Source organism: Bos grunniens, chromosome 22 (assembly GCF_055505025.1).
Source record: "Bos grunniens cultivar Pamir isolate PY7600 chromosome 22, Bosgru_T2T1.0, whole genome shotgun sequence".
Classification (NCBI taxonomy): Eukaryota; Metazoa; Chordata; class Mammalia; order Artiodactyla; family Bovidae; genus Bos; species Bos grunniens.
In genome coordinates this window covers 12,885,136-12,908,248 of record NC_141186.1, presented here as the reverse complement: position 1 = coordinate 12,908,248, position 23,113 = coordinate 12,885,136, and the positions used below count along the sequence as shown (strand labels likewise).

Below are 23,113 nucleotides of genomic sequence, written 5' to 3'. Positions count from 1 at the left end.
AAAACTGCACAGCTAGTAAAATGTTATATGCTGTGTATTTTTATTACAGTAATAACAAACTTTTATGTGTATGAAGATATTTATAGGCTATAGGTGGGACATCGGGTAGGTCTATGGAGCAGGCAAGACAGAAAACACCATCATCACCATCTTCAACCTTATCTTACACGTGTCTGCCTTGACATGCAGAGATGCTACCTCAGGCCAGCTTGCAAGTGAGGAGCAGGGTCCAGACAGGAAATCCAAGGTGTCCCTTGCAATGTCCTGAGCAAGGCCAGCATGGTTCAAGATCTGAGGCACTTCCCACGTCACAAGTGTTGCGGGTCAGTATCTCTCATGAACACAGACACAAAAATCCCAAGAGAAGCCAATTGTTTTTTGTTAAAATGATCATAAACATGAGGTCATTTTTTCTAGGGAAAACATGAGTTGATTTAAAATAAGAAAACCTATCAATATAGTTCACGAAATTAACAGAATAACGGAGGAAAACTACATGATCACCTCAATAGATAAGGAGAAAGCATTTGATAAAATTTAAGCTGGTATTTGATAAAGATACTCCAAAACCTAGGGGAGGAAAATCCCTATAGCTAACACAGTGAAACATATGGACTATTTTTAGAAAATAGTGACAAAGTCTTTGAAAGTTGAGAGGGTTGACTTGCAATAGTAGTAATTCACTGAATATCATGAAAGAAGTCTTGTGTCTGTAGCCAGCTTTGTAAGAATCTCCCTTCAATGTAGCCTCCAACTCCAGTGTGAATCGTTTCTGTTTCAAGAAGGTGGATGATGGAGGCAGGGGGATGCTCTGCCCTGCACGGACTCACAGAATGTAGTCTACGGTGGAGGAGCGAGTGGACTGCTGATTCGAGGATGATTTTTCCAAGACCTCCCTAGAGACCTGTCTCCCTATGTAGACTAAGGTGTGGCTGCAACTCTTCCGAAATAGTTCTGATAGGTGTTTCTTGAATTTCTCACCCATGAACGCATAGATAATAGGGTTCACGCAGCAGTGGGTGAAGGAAATGGTCTCTGTGACGTGCGTGGCATAGGTCAGCTGCTGGCTCATGACACACCCATCCAGGACGTGCATGTCATGCAGGGAAGTGAGGAAGAGGACCGTGTTGAAAGGGACCCAGAAGAGTAGGGAGGCAACCACCACGATGAGCACGAGCTTAATGGCCTTGGTCTTGTTGTGGTTCTGGCAGCTCTTCAGCTGGTGCAGGATGCGGATATAGCAGAACATCAGGATGCTGAACGGGATCAGCAGGCCTAAGATGTTCACTTCAAAGTGGATGAAGATCTTCCACTTCAGCGTCTGCTGATTGTAATAGGAGTAACACTGCAGGATGCCATTTTCGGAGGCCACTTGGTAAAACACTAGTAACGGGCTGGTGGCCACCAGGGCAGTCAGCCACACCACCAGACTCAGGGCTGTGCCCATGCTGATCGTCCTCACTTTCAAGGCATATACGGCATGGACAACCGCCAGGTACCTGTCCATACTCATGAGGGTTATAAAGAACATGCTGCTGAAGAAGCCGATGTAATAAAAGCCAGAGACCACCTTGCACATTATGGTCCCGAACACCCACTGGTCCAGTTGATAGTGGGTCTGAAAGGGGAAGGAGAAGACAAAAAGCAGGTCAGACAGGGCCAGGTTCAAGAGGTATACATCCGTGACACTCCTCAGTTTCTTGCAGGCGACAAGGACTAGGATGACCAGGCTGTTGCCCAGAAGACCAAATACAAACAGGATGCAGTAGAAGACAGCAAGAAGCAGCTTGCTCTCTCTCCCCTCCCCATCGCAGGGGCTCGAGTAGATGTCAGGATAGTAGAAGTCAGTTGCTGTTGTCAAATTGGGCTCAGGTGTGTAATCCATCAAGGCAGGAGGAAGCCAGCCACAGAGGCACCTAAGAGACATTCATTTCTTAGTGATATTTTTTATTTAAAAATACGGACTGAATTGTGCCCCACCGCTCCCCACCAAGTTCATATGTTGAAGCCCTAAAGCCCTGTTATGGACTAAATGTGTCCTTCCAAACTTTGTGTGTTGAAACCTTACCCCTATTGTGATGGTATCAGGAGATGAAGCCTTTGGAAAGTGATCAAATTAAGTGAGGTCAGGAGGGTGCAGGGCTTCCCAGGTGGGGCCAGTATAAAGAACCCGCCAGCTAATACAGGTAGATGTAAGAGACACAGGTTCGATCCCTGGGTTGGGAAGATCCTCTGGAGGAGGGCATGGCAACCCACTCCAGTATTCTTGCCTGGAGAATCCTTTGGACAGAGGAGCCTGGTGAGCTACAGTCCATGGGGTTGCAAAGAGTCAGACACACCTGAAGCAACTTATCACGCACACACGCCTGAGGGCTCCACCCTCATGGGAAGAAAGCCCTTATGAGAAGAACAGGAGAGCTTGCTTCCTCTCTCTGCTCTAGAGTGTGTGAGGATACAGTGAAAATTTGGCAGTTAGCAACCTGGAAGAGGGCTCTCACTAGAACCTGACTGCTTGGGTACCTTGATCTTGCATTTCGCAGACTCTAGAAGTGTGATAAATAAATTTTGTTGTTGTCAGCCACCCAGTCTATGGCATTCTGTTTACAGGAGCCCAAACTGACCAAGACACCCCCAGCGTCACTCAACTTGAAGACAGTCCAATAAGGAGGCAAGTTAAAGGAGATCACCAGATGGGGCCCTGATCCAACTGGACTGGTGTCCTTGTAAGACGACAACCAAGTGTGAAGGCAGCCCTAAAGGCTCTCACCAGAAATCCAATTTGTCAGCATCTTGCTCTTGACTTCTAGCCCCAGAACTGTGAGAAAATAAGGTCCTGTCATTTAAGCCACCTGGCATTTTGTGATGGCAGCTTAAACAGAATAACAATACAGGGGCTATATGGAACCTCTCTGGGGCTTCCCTGGTGGCTCAGTTGGTAAAGAATCTGCCTGCAATGCAGGTGACCTGGGTTCGATCCCTGGGTCAGGAAGATCCCCTGGAGAAGAGAATGGCAGCTCACTCCAGTATTCTTGCCTGGAAAATCCCATGGAAAGAGGAGCCTGGCGGGCTATATAGTCCATGTGGGGGTCGCAAAAAGTCAGACATAACTTAGTGACTAAACCACCACCACCACCTCCACCATGGGACCTCTCTGCCTTTTCTATGCAAATTTTCTGTAAACTTGAAACTTCTCTAGAAAGTAAAGCCTATTTGCATTTTAAAAAGTTGAAATCTTCCCAGGCTAACTAATACAGAGGGATTCGCTGGGATAAGAAAAGTCAAAATTTGCCAAGAAAACTTAAAAACCTATAGTTCTACCTCTCAGAATTAGCAATTGCCAGCATATTGCCATATTTGCTTTTGATTCTTTCCCCTTTCCTCCCTTCCTTCCTTCTGCAACAGAGATGAACAACTTGAAGGGAAGATTCAACATTTAAAACATGATCATTCTCCTCAAACTGATATTTACATTCAAGGCAATTTTGATCTAGACTTAACGATTTTTCCAAGGCATTTGATTATTGGACACTTAGACATCCCTCTCCACCATGCCACATTTCTATAATTTGAAATGCGAATCAAGTTAGCCATTTTTAAACATATTAATTTCACCTAAGTATATACACAAAATAGATTTTAAGACAGTTTCTGAAGTATGGAGGTGGGTCTCTTTTTTATGTGGCTAGCATCTTTCAAAACAGGAGTCTCCCCTCCTACATCTTCCTCCCCACTTGTCTTTTACAGTTACTTTAAAAAACAATTTTCAGTTCATGGTCCTTCTGTTCTGCTCTCCTAATATCCTGGGATAAGAGGAAGTCTTCAACTCATTTTCTTCCCTAGATCCTTCCTATCCACTCCACATTCCCCACCATGTTCCTCCATCATTAAAATCTGTGGAAAGTATTAGCAAGCCCTACCATTTATCACAGCGCACCAAGAATTTACATGCGTCTCATTTATTCCTCTTGCATGCCTGTGAAGCAGGTACTATCTCCTTTCTCTTTCTGGAGTTACAATCATACCTGAGTCTCAGCTTTTGTCCAGTACCTGAAGTTACACAAAGGGTGAGGCAACAGAGCCAGGACTCAAAAACCGCATCTGTCTTCTCCAAATCCTCGTTCTTTTCTGTACTTCACTGTGGGTTAAAAAAAAAATTAAGAGTAAAAAAGCTACAATCTTTTAGAATCTAGACCATCTGGCTTCCAATCTCTAGATTACTTTGTAGCAGAGTAAACTCGGACTTGCTTTTCAAACTGAAAAGGAGGCTTTTCAGTTTGTGAGAAGGAGGCCAAGAAGGCTTTTCAGGGTTTGGTGGGATGTGAAATGGCAACCTACTCCAGTGTTCTTGCCTGGAGAATCCCAGGGACGGCGGAGCCTGGTGGGCTGCCGTCTAGGGGGTCGCACAGAGTTGGACACGACTGAAGTGACTTAACTAGCAGCAGCAGCAGCCTGTGGTCATTTAAGTTAGCATCTAGTCAGGGATGAAATTTGCTTGCCAGCTTTGTTCCTTGAGAAACATACCTACATGCCTTCCTGTCATTGACGCAATGCACACAGCGTAAGGATAGATTCCTCCCCAGATGCCTGGGGATAGGCAGAATCTTCTGCTATCCACCTTCCCACTCTTGGGGAGCTTTGACACCCTCCTAGCATCCTGCAGAGAAATGGCATGGTTTGCTTTTCTCCACTAGACCGCTATGGACAGGCACTGAGACATAAGCGGGGTTTGTAAACACTGGGGATATGCAAAGAAAAGTGTCACCTCTTGTGCCAGATTTCTGAAATCCCGGCCTCACCCCAAGGACATAAACTATCCTTGCTTCTTATGTCTTTCTTTCCCAAGGATGCTTATTAATACCTACCTTAATTAGAGCCTTCCTTCTAGAGGTTTTCAGTGTTGCTAATTTCTTTGTCTCAGGCTGCACTGCTGTGTGTCTGCAGCTCAGTGGAGAACAGCTTCTCTGCAGCTATCTTATCTATCTGTGGTTGGTGGCAAAATAGGGGTGGGTCTACTGATGCTCCCTACAATGATTTTTAAAGTTAAAAAAAATTGATCTCATTTAGAGAACATACTAGTGGTTACCAGTGGGGAGAGGGAGGGGCAAGGTAGAGGTAGGGAATTAAGAGGTAGGAACTATTAGGTATAAAATAAGCTGCTGCTGCTGCTAAGTCGCTTCAGTCGTGTCCGACTTTGTGACACCCCATAGATGGCAGCCCACCAGGCTCCCCCGTCCCTGGGATTCTCCAGCCATGAACACTGGAGTGGGTTGCCATTTCCTTCTCCAATGCATGAAAGTGAAAAGGGAAAGTGAAGTAGCTCAGTCGTGTCTGATTCTTATCGACCCCATGGACTGCAGCCTACCAGGCTCCTCCACCCATGGGATTTTCCAGGCAAGAGTACTGGAGTGGGTTGCCATTTCCTTCTCTGATAAAATAAGCTACAAGGATATATTAATAATAAGGGAACAGAGGCAATATTTTGTAATAACTATAACTGGAGTCTAACTTCTAAAAATTGTGAATCACTTTAGTGTACACCCGTGATATGTCATATTGTACATATGTAATATTGAACATCAACTATACTTCTACTTTTTTTTAATGCTTAAAAATCACACATAGTGACAATGCTAAAACAAAACACTATAACAAAAAAACCCCAAAACTTCAAAAATAGATCTCACCAAAGAACACATACAGATGAAAGATTAGTGTATGAAAAAACAAGAAGGAACCGCATATTAAAGCACCAGTAAATTATCATTACACACTTGTTAGAATGGCTAAAATCAAAACACCAAATACTGGAGAGGAAGAAGATTAAGGGACTTCCCTGGTGGTCCACTGCCTAAGACCCCATGGTCCCAGTGCAAGGGCCTGGGTTCAACCCCTGGTCGGGGAACTAGATCCCACATGCGGCAGCTAAGAGTTCACACAACCAAAGATCCCGCACACTGCAGCAAAGATTGAAGATCCTGCATGCTGCAACTAAGAGCTGGTGCAGCCAAATAAATAAAAACAAATATTTTAAAGATTAACAAGAGAAAAGCATATCAATTAATTTTTTACAAAAAGAAGATTAAGAGGCGCTCTCATTTATTGCTGGTGGAAATGCAAACTGGTACAACCACTATGGGAGACAGTTTGGTAATTTCTTACAAAGCTAGAATAGGCTTACCATATAATCCAGTAGCATGCTCCTGATTTCTACCCAGATGAGTTGAAAACATATCCACACAAAAATCTGAGCACAAATATGTATAGCAACATTACTTATAATTGCCAAAAAATGAGAATCCACCAAGATGTCCTTTGATAGATGAATGGATAAACAGGACTGTGGTCCTGTACACAGTGACATGTTTTTCAGTGATCTTAAAAAACCAGCTATCGAGCCACAAGCAGAAGCCTTAAAGTGCGTATTGCTAGCTGAAAGGAGCCTGTCTGAAGAGGCTACATGCTGTATGACTCCAACTACAGGAGAATGTTTTGGAAAAGGCAAAATGACAGAGACAGCAAACAATCAGTGGTTGCCTTGGGGTTCAGTGGAACGGGGGGCTAATTCTTCCAATCCAAGGGGAGGAGATATTTTTCCATTTCATTGAATCATCTTTAATTTCCTTCATCAATATTTTCTAGTTTTCAGAGTATACATCTTTCACCTTCTTGGTTAAGCTTATTCTTAGGGCTTCCTTTACTGTGATTTTTTAAAGATTTATTTTACTCATTAATTTTTTTGGCTGTGCCACATGGCATATGGGATCCTAGTTCCCCGACCAGGGATCAAATCTGCACCCCCAGCAGTGGAAGCGTGAAGTCTTAACCACTGGATGGCCAGGGAAATCCCTATGCAGTCTTAAGTGGGACTTTTCTTTAAACTGGCTCTTTCTGATATTTCATTTTTAGTGTGTAGAAATGCAGCAGATTCTTCCTTAGGGTGTAGAGAACAGGCACTTCAGGAACAGAATTGTGAAGTGATGAACTCATGGTTTATTTCTGTTTGTGAGACCAGGTCGCTGGGATAAGTTCAGTCATCCGCATTGAGGACAGTCTCCTGCCTCAGTATCAAGAAGCAGGGATATAACCTGACAAAACCAGACCAACTCGGTCACCTCACCACGAAGGTCTACAGCCACGGGCACCTTTACTGTGGAGTTCAGGCTGCCCTAAAAAGGTAACAGAGAAAGGGGCCCATTCCTCTAGCTTTTGTGGTCCAACGGATACAAGTGACAAAATTTCCCCACCTGCTAGTCATAGGAACTCATCACCGCCACCAACCCCACCCCCAACCCCCCACCTCCGTCAGGAAGAGAGGTGGAACCAGAGCTGTCTTTTCCGCTACTGCTCCCCCTTCTGGAGGGATGTGGAAGTTCCCCGTGGAAACGCAGGGAGCGAGCTAAGAATTCCCCCAGGCGGATTGACATCCGTTTCAATGCTACACTTTCAACTTCTTTCTTTAGATGCAGTTTAGAATGGCTATGTGTTCCTCTATGTTTCGTTTCATGACCTCTAAATCCATTCTCCTTTGTCTGCAATTTCATCTCATGTAAATAACCGCTGGTGTCCGAGTTCATATCTAGGTAATTCCCCTCACCCACATTATTCATAGGCTGACGTAGTTTGGGGAAAACCTCAGATCTTTTACAAGAGTTTTGTCAGTGATAAGCAAAGATCAATGGTTCACAGACAGGGAGACTCGGGGGCTCACAGTTACTGCTGATTCACATCACAAGGGCGGAAACTATGATACCTGCTTTACCTGAAGTTGTGGAAGGGACCATGGACCTCTCCCCGTCTGGGCCACGCAGGCCTCAGGGACTGGGTGGAATTCCCCCAAGACCAGCTTCCACGTAGGGCTAGAATGATGGCACGGGACTTGGCACAGACATCCTTGCTTTATGCAGGGTAACTGAGCAGGGGCCAAGGGGCGTTGGGGACTGGGCTGGCCTCTATCCTGCCTGTTTCCTCCACTCCACAAAGCCGGACCACTTGGTCGAGGCCAAGTTCGACTGAGCAACCTGACTTGGGCAGAGGCAAGCCCAGTCAGCAGAGGTGTTTCTGCGGCTGATTTATACTCCCAGGCATCCTTACTGTGAGTTCCTTGAAATCCTGCTATTTACTGTTCCTTCACCTGGTGGACTGAAGTTTTCCAATAAGCTGAATGGTATATGAGGCGCTATGAAGATGAGGGAGTCAGGTGAGGCACTGGGGAGAGGACCTCACAGCCTGGACCAAAGGACCGCCTCTTGCTCAGTTCCAGGGCCATCACAGACAGCTGGTCTGGGCCCCTGTAGACCTGTGTCTGCCCTGGCCATGTATCCAAGTTTACTGAGGTTGCTGTAAAAAAAAAAAAAATTACTGCAGACTTGGTGGCTTGAAACATTAAAATTTATTCTCTCACACTTTTGGAGTTCAGATGACTGAGCTTTCTCCAGGATCTTCAGAGAGAATCCTTCCTTGGCTTTTCCGGCTCCTGGTGGCAGCCCCAGCAGTCCTGGGCTTGGGGTTACATCACACCAATCTCTGCCTTTGTCTTTACATCGCTGTCTCCTCTGTGAGCTACGTGAACTCTCCCTCTGCTTCTATCTTATAAAGACTCTTGAGACCGCATTTAGGTTCCATCTCAATAATTCACGATAATCTCTCTATCGTAAGATCCTTGACCTAACCACATCTGCAAAGACCCTTTTTCTAAATAAGGTTACATTTACAAATTTCAGGGATTAGGACTTGATATCTTTGGTTGGGGGCTTCCCTGGTAGCTCAGCTGGTAAAGAATCCACCTGCAATGCAGGAGACCCCGATTCGATCCGTGGGTTGGGAAGATCCCCTGGAAGAGGATCTCCCAGTATTCTTGCCTGGAGAATTCCCATGGACAGAGGAGCCTGGTGGGCTATATCCATGGAGTTGCAAAGAGCTGGACATGTCTGAGCGACTCAGCACAGCACAGCACAGCATCCTTAACTGGCTTTTATCCAAGCTACTATACCTGGGCTCTACAGATCTAGACTGTGATGGAGTTAAAGAGAAGCCTCCATTCCTCAATTTTCGACACAAGGCAGGGATCCCAGCATCCTAGAAGAAAGCAGCCAGAACCAGACTACACAGCCAAGGTCATGCAGGGCTCAAGAATCAGTGCTTTATCCAGGTCCATCTTCTGTTGCACAGAAACATTCACTAGATCCTGAAAGGAATACCCTCAGGGACGGACTTTATTTTTTTAAGAAAACCTCTTGACAAAGATATAAAATGCAATGTAGAATGGCTTTGTATTCCTCTACATCTTGCTTCATGACTTCTAAATCCATTCTCCTTTGTCTGCAATCTCATCTCCTAGAAATATTTTCTGGTGTCTGAGTTCATATCTAGAGAAGAAAATGGCAACCCACCCCCGTACTCTTGCCTAGAGAATTCTGCGGACAGAGGAGCCTGGTGGGCTGCTGTCCATGGGGTCACACAGAGTTGGACACGACTGAAGAGACTCAGCATGCATGCATGCATTGCAGAAGGAAATGGCAACCCACTCCAGTATTCTTGCTTGGAGAATCCCAGGGACAGAGGAGCGGGTGGGCTGCCATCTATGGGGTCGCACAGAGTCAGACATGAATGAAGCAACTTAGCAGCAGCAGCAGCAGAGTTCATATCTAGGTAATTCTCTAGGACATAGAAGTGCTGGACTGCCTCTATCAGAGACAGTTCAGTTCAGTTCAGTCGCTCAGTTGTGTCTGACTTTGCGACCCCATGGACTGCAGAACGCCAGGCCTTCCTGTCCATCACCAACTCCCTGAGTTTACTCAAACTCGTGTCCACTGAGTCAGTGGTGCCATCCAACCATCTCATCCTCTGTCGTCCCCTGCTCCTTCCGCCTTCAATCTTTCCCAGCATCAGGGTCTTTTCAAATGAGTCAGTACTTCGCATCAGGTGGCCGAAGTAGTGGAGTTTCAGCTTCAACATCAGTCCTTCCAATGAACACCCAGGACTGATCTCCTTTAGGATGGACTGGTTGGATCTCCTTGCAGCCCAAGGGACTCTCTCAAGAGTCTTCTCCAACACCACAGTTCAAAAGCATCAATTCTTTGGTGCTCAGCTTTCTTCACAGTCCAACTCTCACATCCATACATGACTACTGGAAAACACACAGCTTTAACCAGACGTACCTTTGTCCACAAAGTAATGTCTCTGCTTTTTAATATGCTGTCTAGGTTGGTCGTAACTTTCCTTCCAAAGAGTAAGCGTCTTTTAATTTCATGGCTGCAATCACCATCTGCAGTGGTTTTGGAGCCCCCAGAAATAGTCTGCCACTGTTTCCACCGTTTCCCCATCTATTTGCCATGAAGTGATGGGACCAGATGTCATGATCTTAGTTTTCTGAATGTTGAGCTTTAAGCCAACTTTTCACTCTCCTCTTTCACTTTCATCAAGAGGCTTTTTAGTTCTTCTTCACTTTCTGCCATAAAGGTGGTGTCGTCTGCATATCTGAGGTTATTGATACTTCTCCTGGCAATCTTGATTCCAGCTTGTGCTTCATCCAGCCCAGCACTTCTCGTGATGTACTCTGCATATAAGTTAAATAAGCAGGGTGACAATATACAGCCTTGACGTACTCCTTTTCCTATTTGGAACCAGTCTGCTGTTCCATGTCCAGTTCTAACTGTTACTTCCTGACCTGCATACAGGTTTCTCAAAAGGCAGGTCAGGTGGTCTGGTATTCCCATCTCTTTCAGAATTTTCCAGTTTATTGTGATCCACACAGTCAAAGGCTTTGGCATAGTCAATAAAGCAGAAATAGATGTTTTTCTGGAATTCTCTTGCTTTTTGATGATCCAGCGGATGTTGGCAATTTGATCTCTGGTTCCTCTGCCTTTTTTAAAACCAGTTTGAGCATCTGGAAGTTCATGGTTCATGTATTGCTGAAGCCTGGCTTGGAGAATTTTAAGCATTACTTTGCTAGCGTGTGAGATAGTGCAATTGTGCGGTAGTTTGAGCATTCTTTGGCATTGCCTTTCTTTGGGATCAGAATGAAAACTGACCTTTTCCAGTCCTGTGGCCACTGCTGAGTTTTCCAAATTTGCTGGCATATTGAGCGCAGCACTTTGACAGCATCATCTTTCAGGATTTGAAATAGCTCAACTGGAATTCCATCACCTCCACTAGCTTTGTTCGTAGTGATGCTTCCTAAGGCCTACTTGACTTTGCATTCCAGGATGTCTGGCTCTAGGTGAGTGATCACACCATCGTGGTTATCTGGGTCATTAAGATCTTTTTTTGTATAGATCTTCTGTGTATTCTTGCCACCTCTTCTTAATATCTTCTGCTTCTGTTAGGTCCATACCATTTCTGTCCTTTATTGAGCCCATCTTCAATGAAATGCTCCCTTGGTATCTCTAATTTTCTTGAAGAGATCTTGAAGAGATTTCCCATTCTGTTATTTTCCTCTGTTTCTTTGTATTGATTGCTGAGGAAGGCTTTCTTATCTCTCCTTGCTATTCTTTGGAACTCTGCATTCAAATGGGTATATCTTTCCTTTTCTCCGTTGCCTTTTGCTTCTCTTCTTTTCACAGCTATTGGTAAGGCCTCCTCAACCATTTTGCTTTTTTGCATTTCTTTTTCTTGGGGATGGTCTTGATCACTGCCTCCTGTATGATGTCACGAACTTCCGTCCATAGTTCTTTAGGCACTCTATCAGTTCTAATCCCTTGAACCTATTTCTCACTTCCACTGTATAATTGTAAGGGATTTGATTTAGGTCATAACTTAAATATAGATTCACATAGATTACCTCCCCACAAAGCTACAATAAACAGACTTTTTTGTTACTGCTAAATATTTATTTCCTGTATAAGAGTGGTCAGGAACATCGCCTGCATACAATCAAAGGTATGACCACAATATTGCTCTGAAGGGTTGAACATGGAGAAAAATGTGTGGTTTGTAGTATAATATTCGTATTTTTAGCTGTATTTTCTGGAAACTTATGCTATATTGTATGCAAGAAGAACTGATAAGACCTCTTAGTCTTTTACATGGTTCTTTATTCCTAGAATTTGTCTTCTATGAACATTTTTTTCCCAAGGCTGCAAACACTGAGAACTAAGCATATTCCCAGCACTGCTCTAGTCATTAGAAGAGATAAAAAGATGAAATTATATATTATACTCCCCTTTAAGGAGTTTAGCAAGCCATGGCACTTTCGTCACAGAAGTCCTAGGAGGTAAATGGCTCTCTGAAGAATGATGAATAACGAAAGGAAGAACTCATATGAGAACTATGTAGAAACCCAGAAAAATCTTTATGATGAGAAAAGCAGATTAAGGTGGTATATCTGGTACAACTGTCAAGACACGGATGCATGGGATCACATTCTGGAATGGAACAGGCAGAAATTCAAAGTCAGATATTAGACTGTTCCTCTTCATTTTGAAAGTTTTTGAAAGTTTTCTTTAATAATGATATGGTATCTTTTCAAAAATAAGTTTTTAGCCATTTAGAAAATGGCTATCACTGATAAATGCAAAGCAGAGAGGTTTCCATTTTGTAAATAACTTACTAACTAAATTATAGATGAAATTACTAATCCACTTGGAATTCTCTCCCAGTGAAGAAAAGTATTTACATGACAAAAAGTGGTGTGCGAGGGAAGTCTGAGTTCATCATTATTAAGCATATGCTGGGGAGAAAACTGTTTTCCTCTAGTTTCTTAACTCAGTAACTGAGGGTCTGTGAATTAAACTAACAAAAGGCAGATTAAGAGAAAAGACATAATTTTTATTCAGAATATGTTTAGGTCCACAGGTGTCCACAGAAAAGGGGTGAAACTCAAAAAAGCAGTTAGGCTTGGAGGCTTATGTACCATTTCAACGAAGGAAAGGAAGTTTGGGCTTCCAGGGATGATGAACTATGATGAAGTGTCAAGGAAATATATGAGTGAACTAAAGGAAGATAAGATCTATTTTAATAAGTTCTGTTTGCGCACACTAAACTTGGTGTCAGCGACTCATCTTTGGTAATAAGAGTCACTTGTTCTGGTACAGGGCGGGCACCTTTCTCAGAGGGAAACGTATGCCTCGCTTTTGGTACCCAGGGGAAGGGCAAAGAACTCTTCCTCTGCTGGCTGATTCTCAGCTGCCTGTAGCTGAGAATAATCCTTACACCAAAGTGGCATATTCGACTTCACATAGTAATGATATCTCCATTCTGTGAGCACCCCTCAGGGGCCGGCCATAGCTTATATGTTTGGCCCTGGTTGGGGTTATGGGAGTACCCCAGCTCCTTTTTTAAGTGTCAGTGGCCTGAGGCTGAGTCTGCCCCAGAACTGAGTACTAGCCCTCAGGCAGTGGGCATTTCCGCTGCTGGTGAAACTTGAGCTCACTGTGTTGTCTTATGGTGGGCGCCTTTGAATCCCTGCCCCTATGGTTACTGTCTATTCTATTGATTCCAGCTTCTGCAGGAGGAGCCTAGGGACTGGGATGTTTGCCAAAGACAGGATGCTTTGGCAGTCACGGGCATATGTGGAACTCTTAAGGGGAAGCCAGGAAGACTTCTTCCCCTGCCCCAGGAAAAGCACTCCTGAGTTAAGGGTGAAGGTAGACTGTTAAGACGCTTCTCTCTTTCTTTCCTGATACCATTCAGCCCTGTTTCCTGCATAGAAGAAGAGTTTACAAAATAATGCATTATTCCTCTTACTTTTCTCCCCCGCATTAAAGTTTGGTTCAGCATATCCATTTTGGAACCAGGCTGGGGACACCTCTATTTTAGTTTCTTGATGAGAAAAGACACGGTAACATCAATATGATCTCCACCAACCTCTGTCTTCTTTTTAGCTACTCCCAGGTCCCCAGAGGCCACAGCTCCTAAAAGAGGCCCCGAACCTGCTGCACCAGCATTTCATTTATACTAAATCTGATTCTCAGATCAGCCCTACAGGTATTTTGGACAACTTTCCCAAGATCCACATGGCTCCTAAGAGGCAGCACTGGTCCCAGTCCAGGTTACACCATCTAGGTGGACACCAGCGCCCCTTCTCTTACCTCCATCATTCTTCTTCAGAAACAGAGTGAGCTACCCAAAATCATCAGGGCAGTCGGAACCAACTTCCTTCCCCTCTGGGCTGCCAGAAACCCTTGTTTCTCACTGTAGATCTTGTCCATGTCCACCCTTGTGTTCTTTGGACTTTACACACATCTTGCCTTTTTTTAGGGGAGGGGGTCTCTACTCACTACATCCAAGGCAGTGCCTGGAAAGAAGAGGTAGTTCTCAGAAAAGGCCAGATGAATTAAGACCCAACAGCTTATAACCAAGAAGACATAAATGCCACCTTCTCTTCTGATCAGTTTTTGTCAGGGTCACATCCCAGGGAATTTGTGGCACCTGAAGGCTTTCACACAGACCCGAGTGAATCCCAACCCTGCTGCTTCTTTGCTGGGTGACCTTGAATGTTTTATTTCACCTCTGTAGCCTTCATCTTTCTCATCTGCACATGTGGAGTGATGATCCCTTTCTTAAAGGGTTAAGAAGATAAGCGATTTCCTCTGAAGACATCTAGCACCAAGAACATGTTAATAATGACACTCTATATTCAAACCACCAGATGATCCTTATCATTTACCTTTGTGGTTTTCCATTTGCTAGATATGAAAGCATTTTTTTAAACTTATTGTTCTGAAATAATATCCAGAAAAGAACGCTTGCAAGAATATAGAAAAAACTGCTATATTCTTCTCCAAGATTCACCAACTGTTAACGTTTTGACACACTTGTGCACTCTCTCTCTCTATATATATATATACACACACACACATATATATGTGATATATAGATATTTTTTCTAAATCAGCTGAAAATTTTGGCATCACATTCCATAAACCCTTCAGTGTGAATTTCTAAAAAACAAGGACATTCTCTTATGTCACCTTGGCACCGTTATCAAGATCAAGAAATTTAACAGTAACATGGTATTACTCTCTAAGAAGTCTATTTTGCGATCTCACCAGTTTTCAGATGATGTCAGGTGACAACGATGTCAGGTGATGACCTTTATAATACTTTTCATCCCTTGGTTCAGGATCCACTCCAGGATGGTGCACGGATTCCACTGTCAAATCCTTTTGCTCATCTTTGATCAGAAACTGTACCTCGTCTTCTGGTTTTTAAGACACTGACATTTTTTAGAAGAATACAGACCAGTTATTTTTCAGAATGTCCCTCAGTTTGGATTTGTCTGATAATTCTCTGTGATTAGGTCCACGTTAAATATTTTCAGCAGAAACGCTACAGAAATGATGAGTCCTTCTCAGGGAATGCGTGATGTCCATTAGTCCCAGCACTGGAGATATTAATCTTGTTCATTTCATTCAACTGTCTGCCAGTAGGAAGGTTGCTATTTTTCCCTTTGTTATTAATAAGCCATTTATGAGAGATATTTTGAGACCATGTGGATGTCCCGTTTCCCATCAAACTCTCAGGGCTGCTGTTCTGGAAGCTTTTGTGGACAAACTTCTCTCAAAGATGAAACACTGAAGGTCTGTACTGCCTTGGCTGAAGAGGCATGAATACTCATTTTCACCAGTTTCCTGTGAGGGAACCTTGTGGTTAATAACTCGGGGAGGGGTGGGCGAGCCGGAGCCTTGTGGTCCAGGCGCTCTCCACCCTGCAGCAGCACCAGCAAGAGGGTGGGGACGGGAGAGGAGCCCCCCACTGCAAAGTGGAGGCGAGCGAGAGACAACCCAAGCCTACACGGTAGAGTACGCCTCAGGTTCACAAAGGCAGAGGTTTTCTTCTTCTGCCCCTACAACCGTGCTCTCCACCCGTTCCTTCTGAGTATGTGAGACTCATCTAGTCTGGGGATCTCAGCAGAGAGGCACATATCACCAAAGATTCCCAGGAGGGTTACTGTGAGAGCCTTGTTTCATTCCTCTGACTGGGGAACGCCTGAGCTAAGCTCTTGTCGTGTGAACAAGGAGGAAATCAAATTTGCAGTTTTCCAAACAGTATGGGAGAAACAGGGAGTCGAAAATTGTTAGAAATGGAGGGTGTCAAGAGTTTATCTTAGCATTCATAGCCTTTCAGGGAACTGGCATCATTACTCCAAGAGTTCTAGACCAGAGCTGCAGTACAGATTTGCTGTCACTGGCAGTTGGATCTCCAGTTCTGGTTTGACTCTGACCCTATTGTGCAGTTGTCTAAATATACCTAGTTCTTGGGGCCATTTTCTTTCATTTTGTGAAAAAAAAAAAAAGTTATTAGAGCAACCTCCCCCCTCAAATATAGGCCAACCCCACTAATGAAGACTGAGGTGAAAACTCTACAAAAACCATAGCACATGAAATCAAGCAACATACAATTTGTACATCTTGACCAAGTTGGATTTATCCCAGGAAAGAGAGGTTCCTTTTTCACGAGGAAAAATGAGAAGTGTAATTCACCACATTAACAGATTAATGGGAAAAAAAATCTTATGAGCACATGGTCATCTCAAAAGATGCAGGAAAACTGATAAAATTCAGCATGTATATGGAGCAAATGAAACTCTCCAACTCTGCTGGTGGGAGTGGAAACTGTTGCAACCACTTTGGAAAATAATGTGGCATTTTTCTACTAAAGTGAAACATGCACATTTTCAATGGTTTACCAATGCTACTCTGAGGTATGTATCAAACACAAAAGTATATATTTCACTAAATACATGTATTAGTATATTCATAGCAGTACTATTCATAAGGAAAGTTATAACCAACCTAGATAGCATATTAAAAAGCAAAGACATTACTTTGCCAACAAAGGTCTGTCTAGTCAAGGCTATGGTTTTTCCAGTAGTCATGTATGGATGTGAGAGTTGGACTGTGAAGAAAGCTGAGCGCCGAAGGATTGATGCTTTTGAACTGTGGTGTTGGAGAAGATTCTTGAGAGTCCCTTGGACTGCAAGGAGATCCAACCAGTCCATTCTGAAGGAGATCAGTCCTGGGTGTTCTTTGGAAGGAATGATGCTAAAACTGAAACTCCAGTACTTTGGCCACCTCATGCAAAGAGTTGACTCATTGGAAAAGACTCTGATGCTGGGAGGGAATGGGGGCAGGAGGAGAAGGGGACGACAGAGGATGAGATGGCTGGATGGCATCACTGACTCGATGGATGTGAGTTTGAGTGAACTCTGGGAGTTGGTGATGGACAGGGAGGCCTGGCGTGCTGCGATTCATGGGGTCGCAAAGAGTCGGACACGACTGAGAGACTGAACTGAACTGAACTATTCGTAATAGACTTACAGGAAACCACCCAAATGCCCATCAAACATAGGATAAATAGATTCCAGTATATTCACACAACAGCATACATTTCATTGTCAAGAATAAGTGATCTACAATTGTACAAAAGAGTATAGATGAATATATTAACATAACATTGCACAGAAGAAGCCTGTGGCTTCCCTGGTGGTCCAGTTCAGTTCAGTTCAGTGCAGTCACTCAGTCATGTCCGACTCTTTGTGACCCCATGAATCACAGCACGCCAGGCCTCCCTGTCCATCACCAACTCCCAGAGTTCACTCAAACTCATGTGGTTAAGAATTCACTTTGCAATGAGGTGGACACTGGTTTAATCCCTGGTCCAAGAAGATCCCATATGCCATGAGCAATTAAGCCCACAAGCCTCAGCTACTGAGATCATGTGCAGCAACTACTGAAGCCCATGTACTCACGAGCCTGTGCTCACAATAAGAGAAGCCACTGCAATGAGAAGCCTGCATGCTGCAACTCGAGAGTCGCCCCCACTGGCTGCAACTAGAGGAAGCCCGAGTGCAGCAATGAAGACCCAGTGCAGCCAATAATAAATAAATAATTATTTAGAAAAACAAAAGAAGCCAGTCACAAAGGCAGTACTATGACTCCACTTACATAAGAGACTAAAACACAGGTAAAATTAGCCTATGGTATCGGAAGATTGGGTACCATTGTGGGTTGAGTAATAAGATGGAAAGGCATATCTCAGGATCTGGTGATACGCTGTCTCTGGACCTAGGTGGTGGTCACACAGATGGGTTCAGTGTGTAGAACTGCATACATTTATGTTATAGGCATTTCCCACATGTGGACTACAGTTCATTTTTAAAGGGGGAAAAAAACAACAACATCTCTTCATTAAAAAATTCTTCAATATGGGGCTTCTTTAACCTGAAACTACAAAACCAAACATCAGTGACGAAATGTCAAAACAGATCCCTCTAAAATTAGGAATAAGAAAACTATGCCTTCTCTGCCACCACTTCTACTTGGTACTAGAGATATTCACCTGTGCAACAAGTCAAGGGAAACAAATAAATGGCATAAGGACTGGGACAGAAGACAAGATACCGTAATTTATAGGAGATGGGAAGGTAAAGACCAAACCCATTCTTTTGGAAATCCAAAAGAGTCTACAGATAAGATACTAAAGTTAGCAGTAAAATTACACAACAGTGCTGAACGGAAAGCTGATGACACAATTCCATTGCATTTCTGTCTCTGCAACAATATATATAAAATGTAGTTTTAAAAATGATTTTTTATTGTAACATCAATAAATATGAAGTGTTGATATATAAATGAGGAAGAATCTTTATAGAAAAATTATAAAACTTTGTTAAAAGACATAAAAGAATTTATAAAAGTTGTAGAGAAATATCCTATTTATGCTTTAGAAGACTAAATATCAAAAGATATGAGTTCTCCCCCAAACTGACTTAAAGGTTCTATATAATTATAAAAAAATTCTCACAATACATTTTGGTGATTAACAAACTAATTCTAAAATTTATTTAGAAACACAAATGCCTATAAAGAGCCAAGATACTGCTAAAGAAGAAGAATATGGGGTCTCATCATGTCAGATATGAGTAATTATTATAAAGCTTTGGTAATTAGATCACATAGTTTTACACTGAAAATAACAGGTAGATCAAAGAATCAAAGATGGAACCCAGAAGCAAACCTATTCAGAGACAGAATTTTTTTTAAGAACAAGTTGGCACTGCAGCTTAGTGAGAAAAGGAAAACTTTTTCAACAAATCTTGAGTCAAAATTGATTATCTATATGAAAAAGTTACTTAGGCTCCTACCTCAAAGCTTACAAAAGAAAACATTTGCAGATTGTTTGAAGATGTAAAGACTTTCCTGGTGGTTCAGTGGTTTAGACTCCACGTTTCCACTGCAAGGGGCCTGGGTTCTATCCCTAGTCAGGGAACTAAGATCCTGCATGCTGGAGGCACAGTCAAAAACATTAAGTAAGAAAAAGCATAAAATCTTTGATGTTCTGTTTCTTGATTTGGAAAGGTGACTATATTGGTATTCATTTTATTACTTTTTTTTCAAATTGCATATCTGTATTTTCATGTTATAATATTTAATGTATCTTATGATAAAATTTTTTAAAGCCAATCTACAACAAACAGGCAGGGAAAAAAATGAGGGAGTTGGACAGGATAATATTTATGGACTTTTTTTATGCTCTCGTTCATTCATACGAGAAACATTTTGGCTATATTATGCAAGGTCCTAGGGATTCCAAGAACAGGAAATAAGCTGGTCCAGACAGTCACTATGCAGTTCCAGGGCCCTCTGAGGGCTCACAACAGTCCGGCACCAGCCAGTTCCCAGCTTCACTGTGTCATTCCAAGACTCCACTTTGTGTAAAACACCACCCATTCACACTGTCTACCAAAAACAAAACAACTCCCCCAAAGCAATCCATTCCCACCAAGAATTTACAAACATTACTGTACCTCTTCCTCCAAGGCTCTGGCACGCTCCTCCTCTTTTCTCCTCCTAATTTCTCTGCCCACCTTTGTCTTTGTTCTCAGGATCAACACAAATTCCTTCTTTTGCACAGCAGTTTGTTTCCTTTGCTCCCTCATCACTCAAGTAGGGCAACCAAAGTGATGTATGGAGCTCTTCCAGACAAGTCCAGTGGTTGCCCTGAGAAGATGCTTGATGGTTCGGTTTTCTCCCCCTTATTACAAGGCTCAGTGCCTCTACCTCTTGGAGCCTGGGTTTTCATCCCAGGTGAGCCATCATGCTGTCCTGGAATGCTGGGAGAGTCACTATCCTTTAGTCCAGCACTTCCACTCTTTAATGTGCACACAGATCACCTGTGAAAGTGAAAAGTCGCTCAGTCGTGTCCGACTCTTTGCGATCTAATGGGTAGCCTTTCCCATCTCCAGGGGATCTTCCCAACCCAGGGATCGAACCCAGGTCTCCCTCATTGCAGGCAGATTCCTTACCAGCTGAGCCACAAGGGAAGCCCTCACAGATCACCTGGGAATCATCTTAAATGGCAGGTCATGACTCAGCAGGTCTGAGCCCAAGATTCTGCATGTCAAACTGGCTCCCAAGCAATGCCAATGGTGTCAGCTTGCAGATCACATTTTGACAAGGGGTTAGGATCTTCATCTATAAAATTGGCACAAAGTCTCCATGCAGATGTTGTGATTTAATGAGATAATAAGTATGAATGTGCTTGGGGAATTTTCTAGCCCTTATGAATATGATGGGTTGTTATTATTGAAGAGCTGGGATGTTCCAAGCTTGTCCAATAAACTGGTGGTAGGACCTCCCCCCATATTTCTACTGCTTGACAACCTGAAAAACTGCCCATACTCAGCCAATTTGGCAGCTGAGCCCTTCAGAAGTGTCAGCTGTGCCAAGAAGACACACCAGCCCTCAATAAAGAGGTCCCTGGAGAAGAAGGGACCAATATCAGCTGGATCATCGAAAAAGCAGGAGGGTTCCAGAAAAATATCTATTTCTGCTTTATTGACTATGCCAAAGCCTTTGACTGTGTGGATCACAATAAACTGTGGAAAATTCTGAAAGGGATGGGAATACCAGACCACCTGACCTGCCTCTTGAGAAATCTGTATGCAGGTCAGGAAGCAACAGTTAGAACTGGACATGGAACAACAGACTGGTTCCAAACAGGAAAAGGAGTACGTCAAGGCTGTATATTGTCACCTGCTTATTTAACTTATATGCAGAGTACATCATGAGAAATGCTGGTCTGGATGAAGTACAAGCTGTAATCAAGATTGCCAGGAGAAATATTAATAACCTCAGATATGCAGATGACACCACCTTTATGGCAGAAAGTGAAGAAGAACTAAAGAGCCTTGTGATGAAAGTGAAAGAGAAGAATGAAAAAGTTGGCTTAAAGCTCAACATTCAGAAAACTGAGATCATGACATCCGGTCCCATCACTTCATGACAAATAGATGGGGAAAGAGTGGAAACAGTGAGAGACTTTTTTTGAGGTGGGGCTTCAAAATCACTGTAGATTATGATCACAGCCATGAAATTAAAAGAAACCTACTCCTTGGAAGGAAAGTTATGACCAACCTAGACAGAATATTAAAAAGCAGAGACATTACTTTGCCAACAAAGGTCCGTCTAGTCAAGGTTATGATTTTTCCAGTAGTCATGTATGGACGTGAGAGTTGGACCATAAAGAAAGCTGAGCACAGAATTGATACTTTTGAACTGTGGTGTTGGAGAAGACTCTTGAGAGTCCCTTGGACTGCAAGGAGATCCAACCAGTCCATTCTAAAGGAGATCAGTCCTGGGTGTTCATTGGAAGGTCTGAGGTTGAGGCTGAAACTCCAATACTTTGGCCACCTGATGCTGACTCATGATGTTGACTCAAATGAGCTGACTCATTTGAAAAGACCCTGATGTTGGGAAAGATTGGGGGCAGAAGGAGAAGGGGACGACAGAGGATGAGATGGTTGGATGGCATCACCAACTCAATGGACATGAGTTTGGGTAGGCTCCGGGAGTTGGTGCTGGACAGGGAGGCCTGGCATGCTGCGGTTCACGGGGTCGCAAAAAGTCGGACAGGACTGAGTGACTGAACTGAACTGAACTGGAGAAGAAGGAAAGAACAAATCAAGGATGTGATGTGGCAGCTTATAGATTTGCACAAGTGCCCAGCCACTTCCAGAGTTAATGGGGTGGTCAAAGAGTCTGCAGAAACAGGAAATCCTGCAAGAGAGAAAGGAAACACACATTCACACACACACACACACACACACACACACACACATACATTATCCAAACCAGAGAGGGACTGTTGGGTTAGTATCACATTTTCTTTAAAGGTCAGAAGCTAGTTAACCCTTGGCAGATCCACAGAGAGCTGAGAACACAGCCCAGTAAAGATTAGGGCAGGTGCATGAAGGGGCAGATGGTGAGATGGGGCAGGTGAACTCAGGACCACTTTGGTGCTGGAACTCAGGACCAGAGATGCTCCACAGCCCCATGAACCTTCTCACCTACCAGGCCCTGGGTTTCACTTCCCACACTGGCATGCTGCTCTCAGAAGCTGCTCATTCTTGAGCGGGCAGCAGAGTGAGTTACTGGATGGAAGGTGTTTAAGTGGCTTGCCAAAGTCACAGTGGAGTTTCTGGCAGAGCTGACTCCCAAGTCTCTGGCTCCAGGCTGTCCATCACAAATGCAAGCGCAGGTTATCTGGGTGGCTCCGCTCAGGGATTAGCAGAAACTGTCAGCACCTGAAGTGAGGAAGGATGTAAAAAGGACTAGTATTTGTTCAGCACCTACAGTGGGTCAGGTACAGGCTATATGCTAATTTATCCTCACAGCTTCATGAAGATGATATTACATCTATAAAGGTTCTAGTATGGTGTATCGTGCAGAAGAAAGTTTCCGCAAAATGTTTGGTTATTTGTCCTGTTGCCCCAAGTTACTAAGAATGCAACCCAAGAAGGTATAAGCAACTTAACCAAAATCCACCTCTTTAAGTGGAGATTTGACCTCAGGTCCACCAGGCTCTGTGTTCTGCATGCTCTCCATTATGCTGTGCTGGAAAGGGAACAGGCTGGGCTCTGGTGCAAAACAAAGAACCCCTCTTTGCAAGGGGATTTGGGCAAGGTATTTCTCACATGGACCTGTGATGGCTTTAGGAATCTTCCCATCTTTAGGTAAGAAGAGTGTACTGGATTGGAGAGCATCCTGCCCCCAAATTCATGCTCTTCTCAGAGTCCTAGAATGTGATCTTTTCTAGAAATCAGATCATTGCAGATGATATTCATTACAACTTATGGCAGAAAGTGAAGAGGAACTAAAAAGCCTCTTGATGA

At 43.5% G+C, this 23,113-nt stretch overlaps 1 protein-coding gene across 4 annotated transcripts; it reads right to left on the bottom strand.

Moving 5' to 3' along the window:
* Positions 1-16: 16 nt before the first annotated feature.
* Positions 17-20,031, bottom strand: CCR8 (C-C motif chemokine receptor 8). 4 transcript variants are annotated; one of them, XM_086366009.1, is made up of 3 exons: positions 19,743-20,031; positions 4,023-4,130; positions 17-1,916 (listed from the first exon to the last, which is right to left on the bottom strand). In XM_086366009.1, exons 1-3 carry the CDS (start codon positions 19,877-19,879, stop codon positions 827-829), a joined length of 1,335 nt encoding a protein of 444 aa, XP_086222135.1. In that variant the 5' UTR covers positions 19,880-20,031; the 3' UTR covers positions 17-826. The 4 variants fall into 4 exon arrangements, with proteins under 4 accessions (XP_086222135.1, XP_086222132.1, XP_086222133.1 ...); XM_086366006.1 differs by lacking the exon at positions 19,743-20,031 and adding an exon at positions 4,863-4,983 and having other exon boundaries at positions 4,023-4,135; XM_086366007.1 differs by lacking the exon at positions 19,743-20,031 and adding an exon at positions 4,863-4,983 and having other exon boundaries at positions 4,048-4,135.
* Between the last annotated feature and the right edge of the window lie 3,082 nt (positions 20,032-23,113).

What these genes read in the sequence shown, in the direction of transcription:
- CCR8 (XM_086366009.1), bottom strand. Translation starts at nt 19,879, where the DNA reads ATGAGGGAGCAAAGGAAACAAACTGCTGTGCAAAAGAAGGAATTTGTG. An exon ending in GCCTTGGAGGAAGAGGTACA is followed by an intron (nt 4,131 to 19,742) that starts GTAATGTTTGTA and finishes CCCACAGTGAAG; the next exon opens with TACAGAAAAGAACGAGGATT. An exon ending in GGACAAAAGCTGAGACTCAG is followed by an intron (nt 1,917 to 4,022) that starts GTATGATTGTAA and finishes AATGTCTCTTAG; the next exon opens with GTGCCTCTGTGGCTGGCTTC.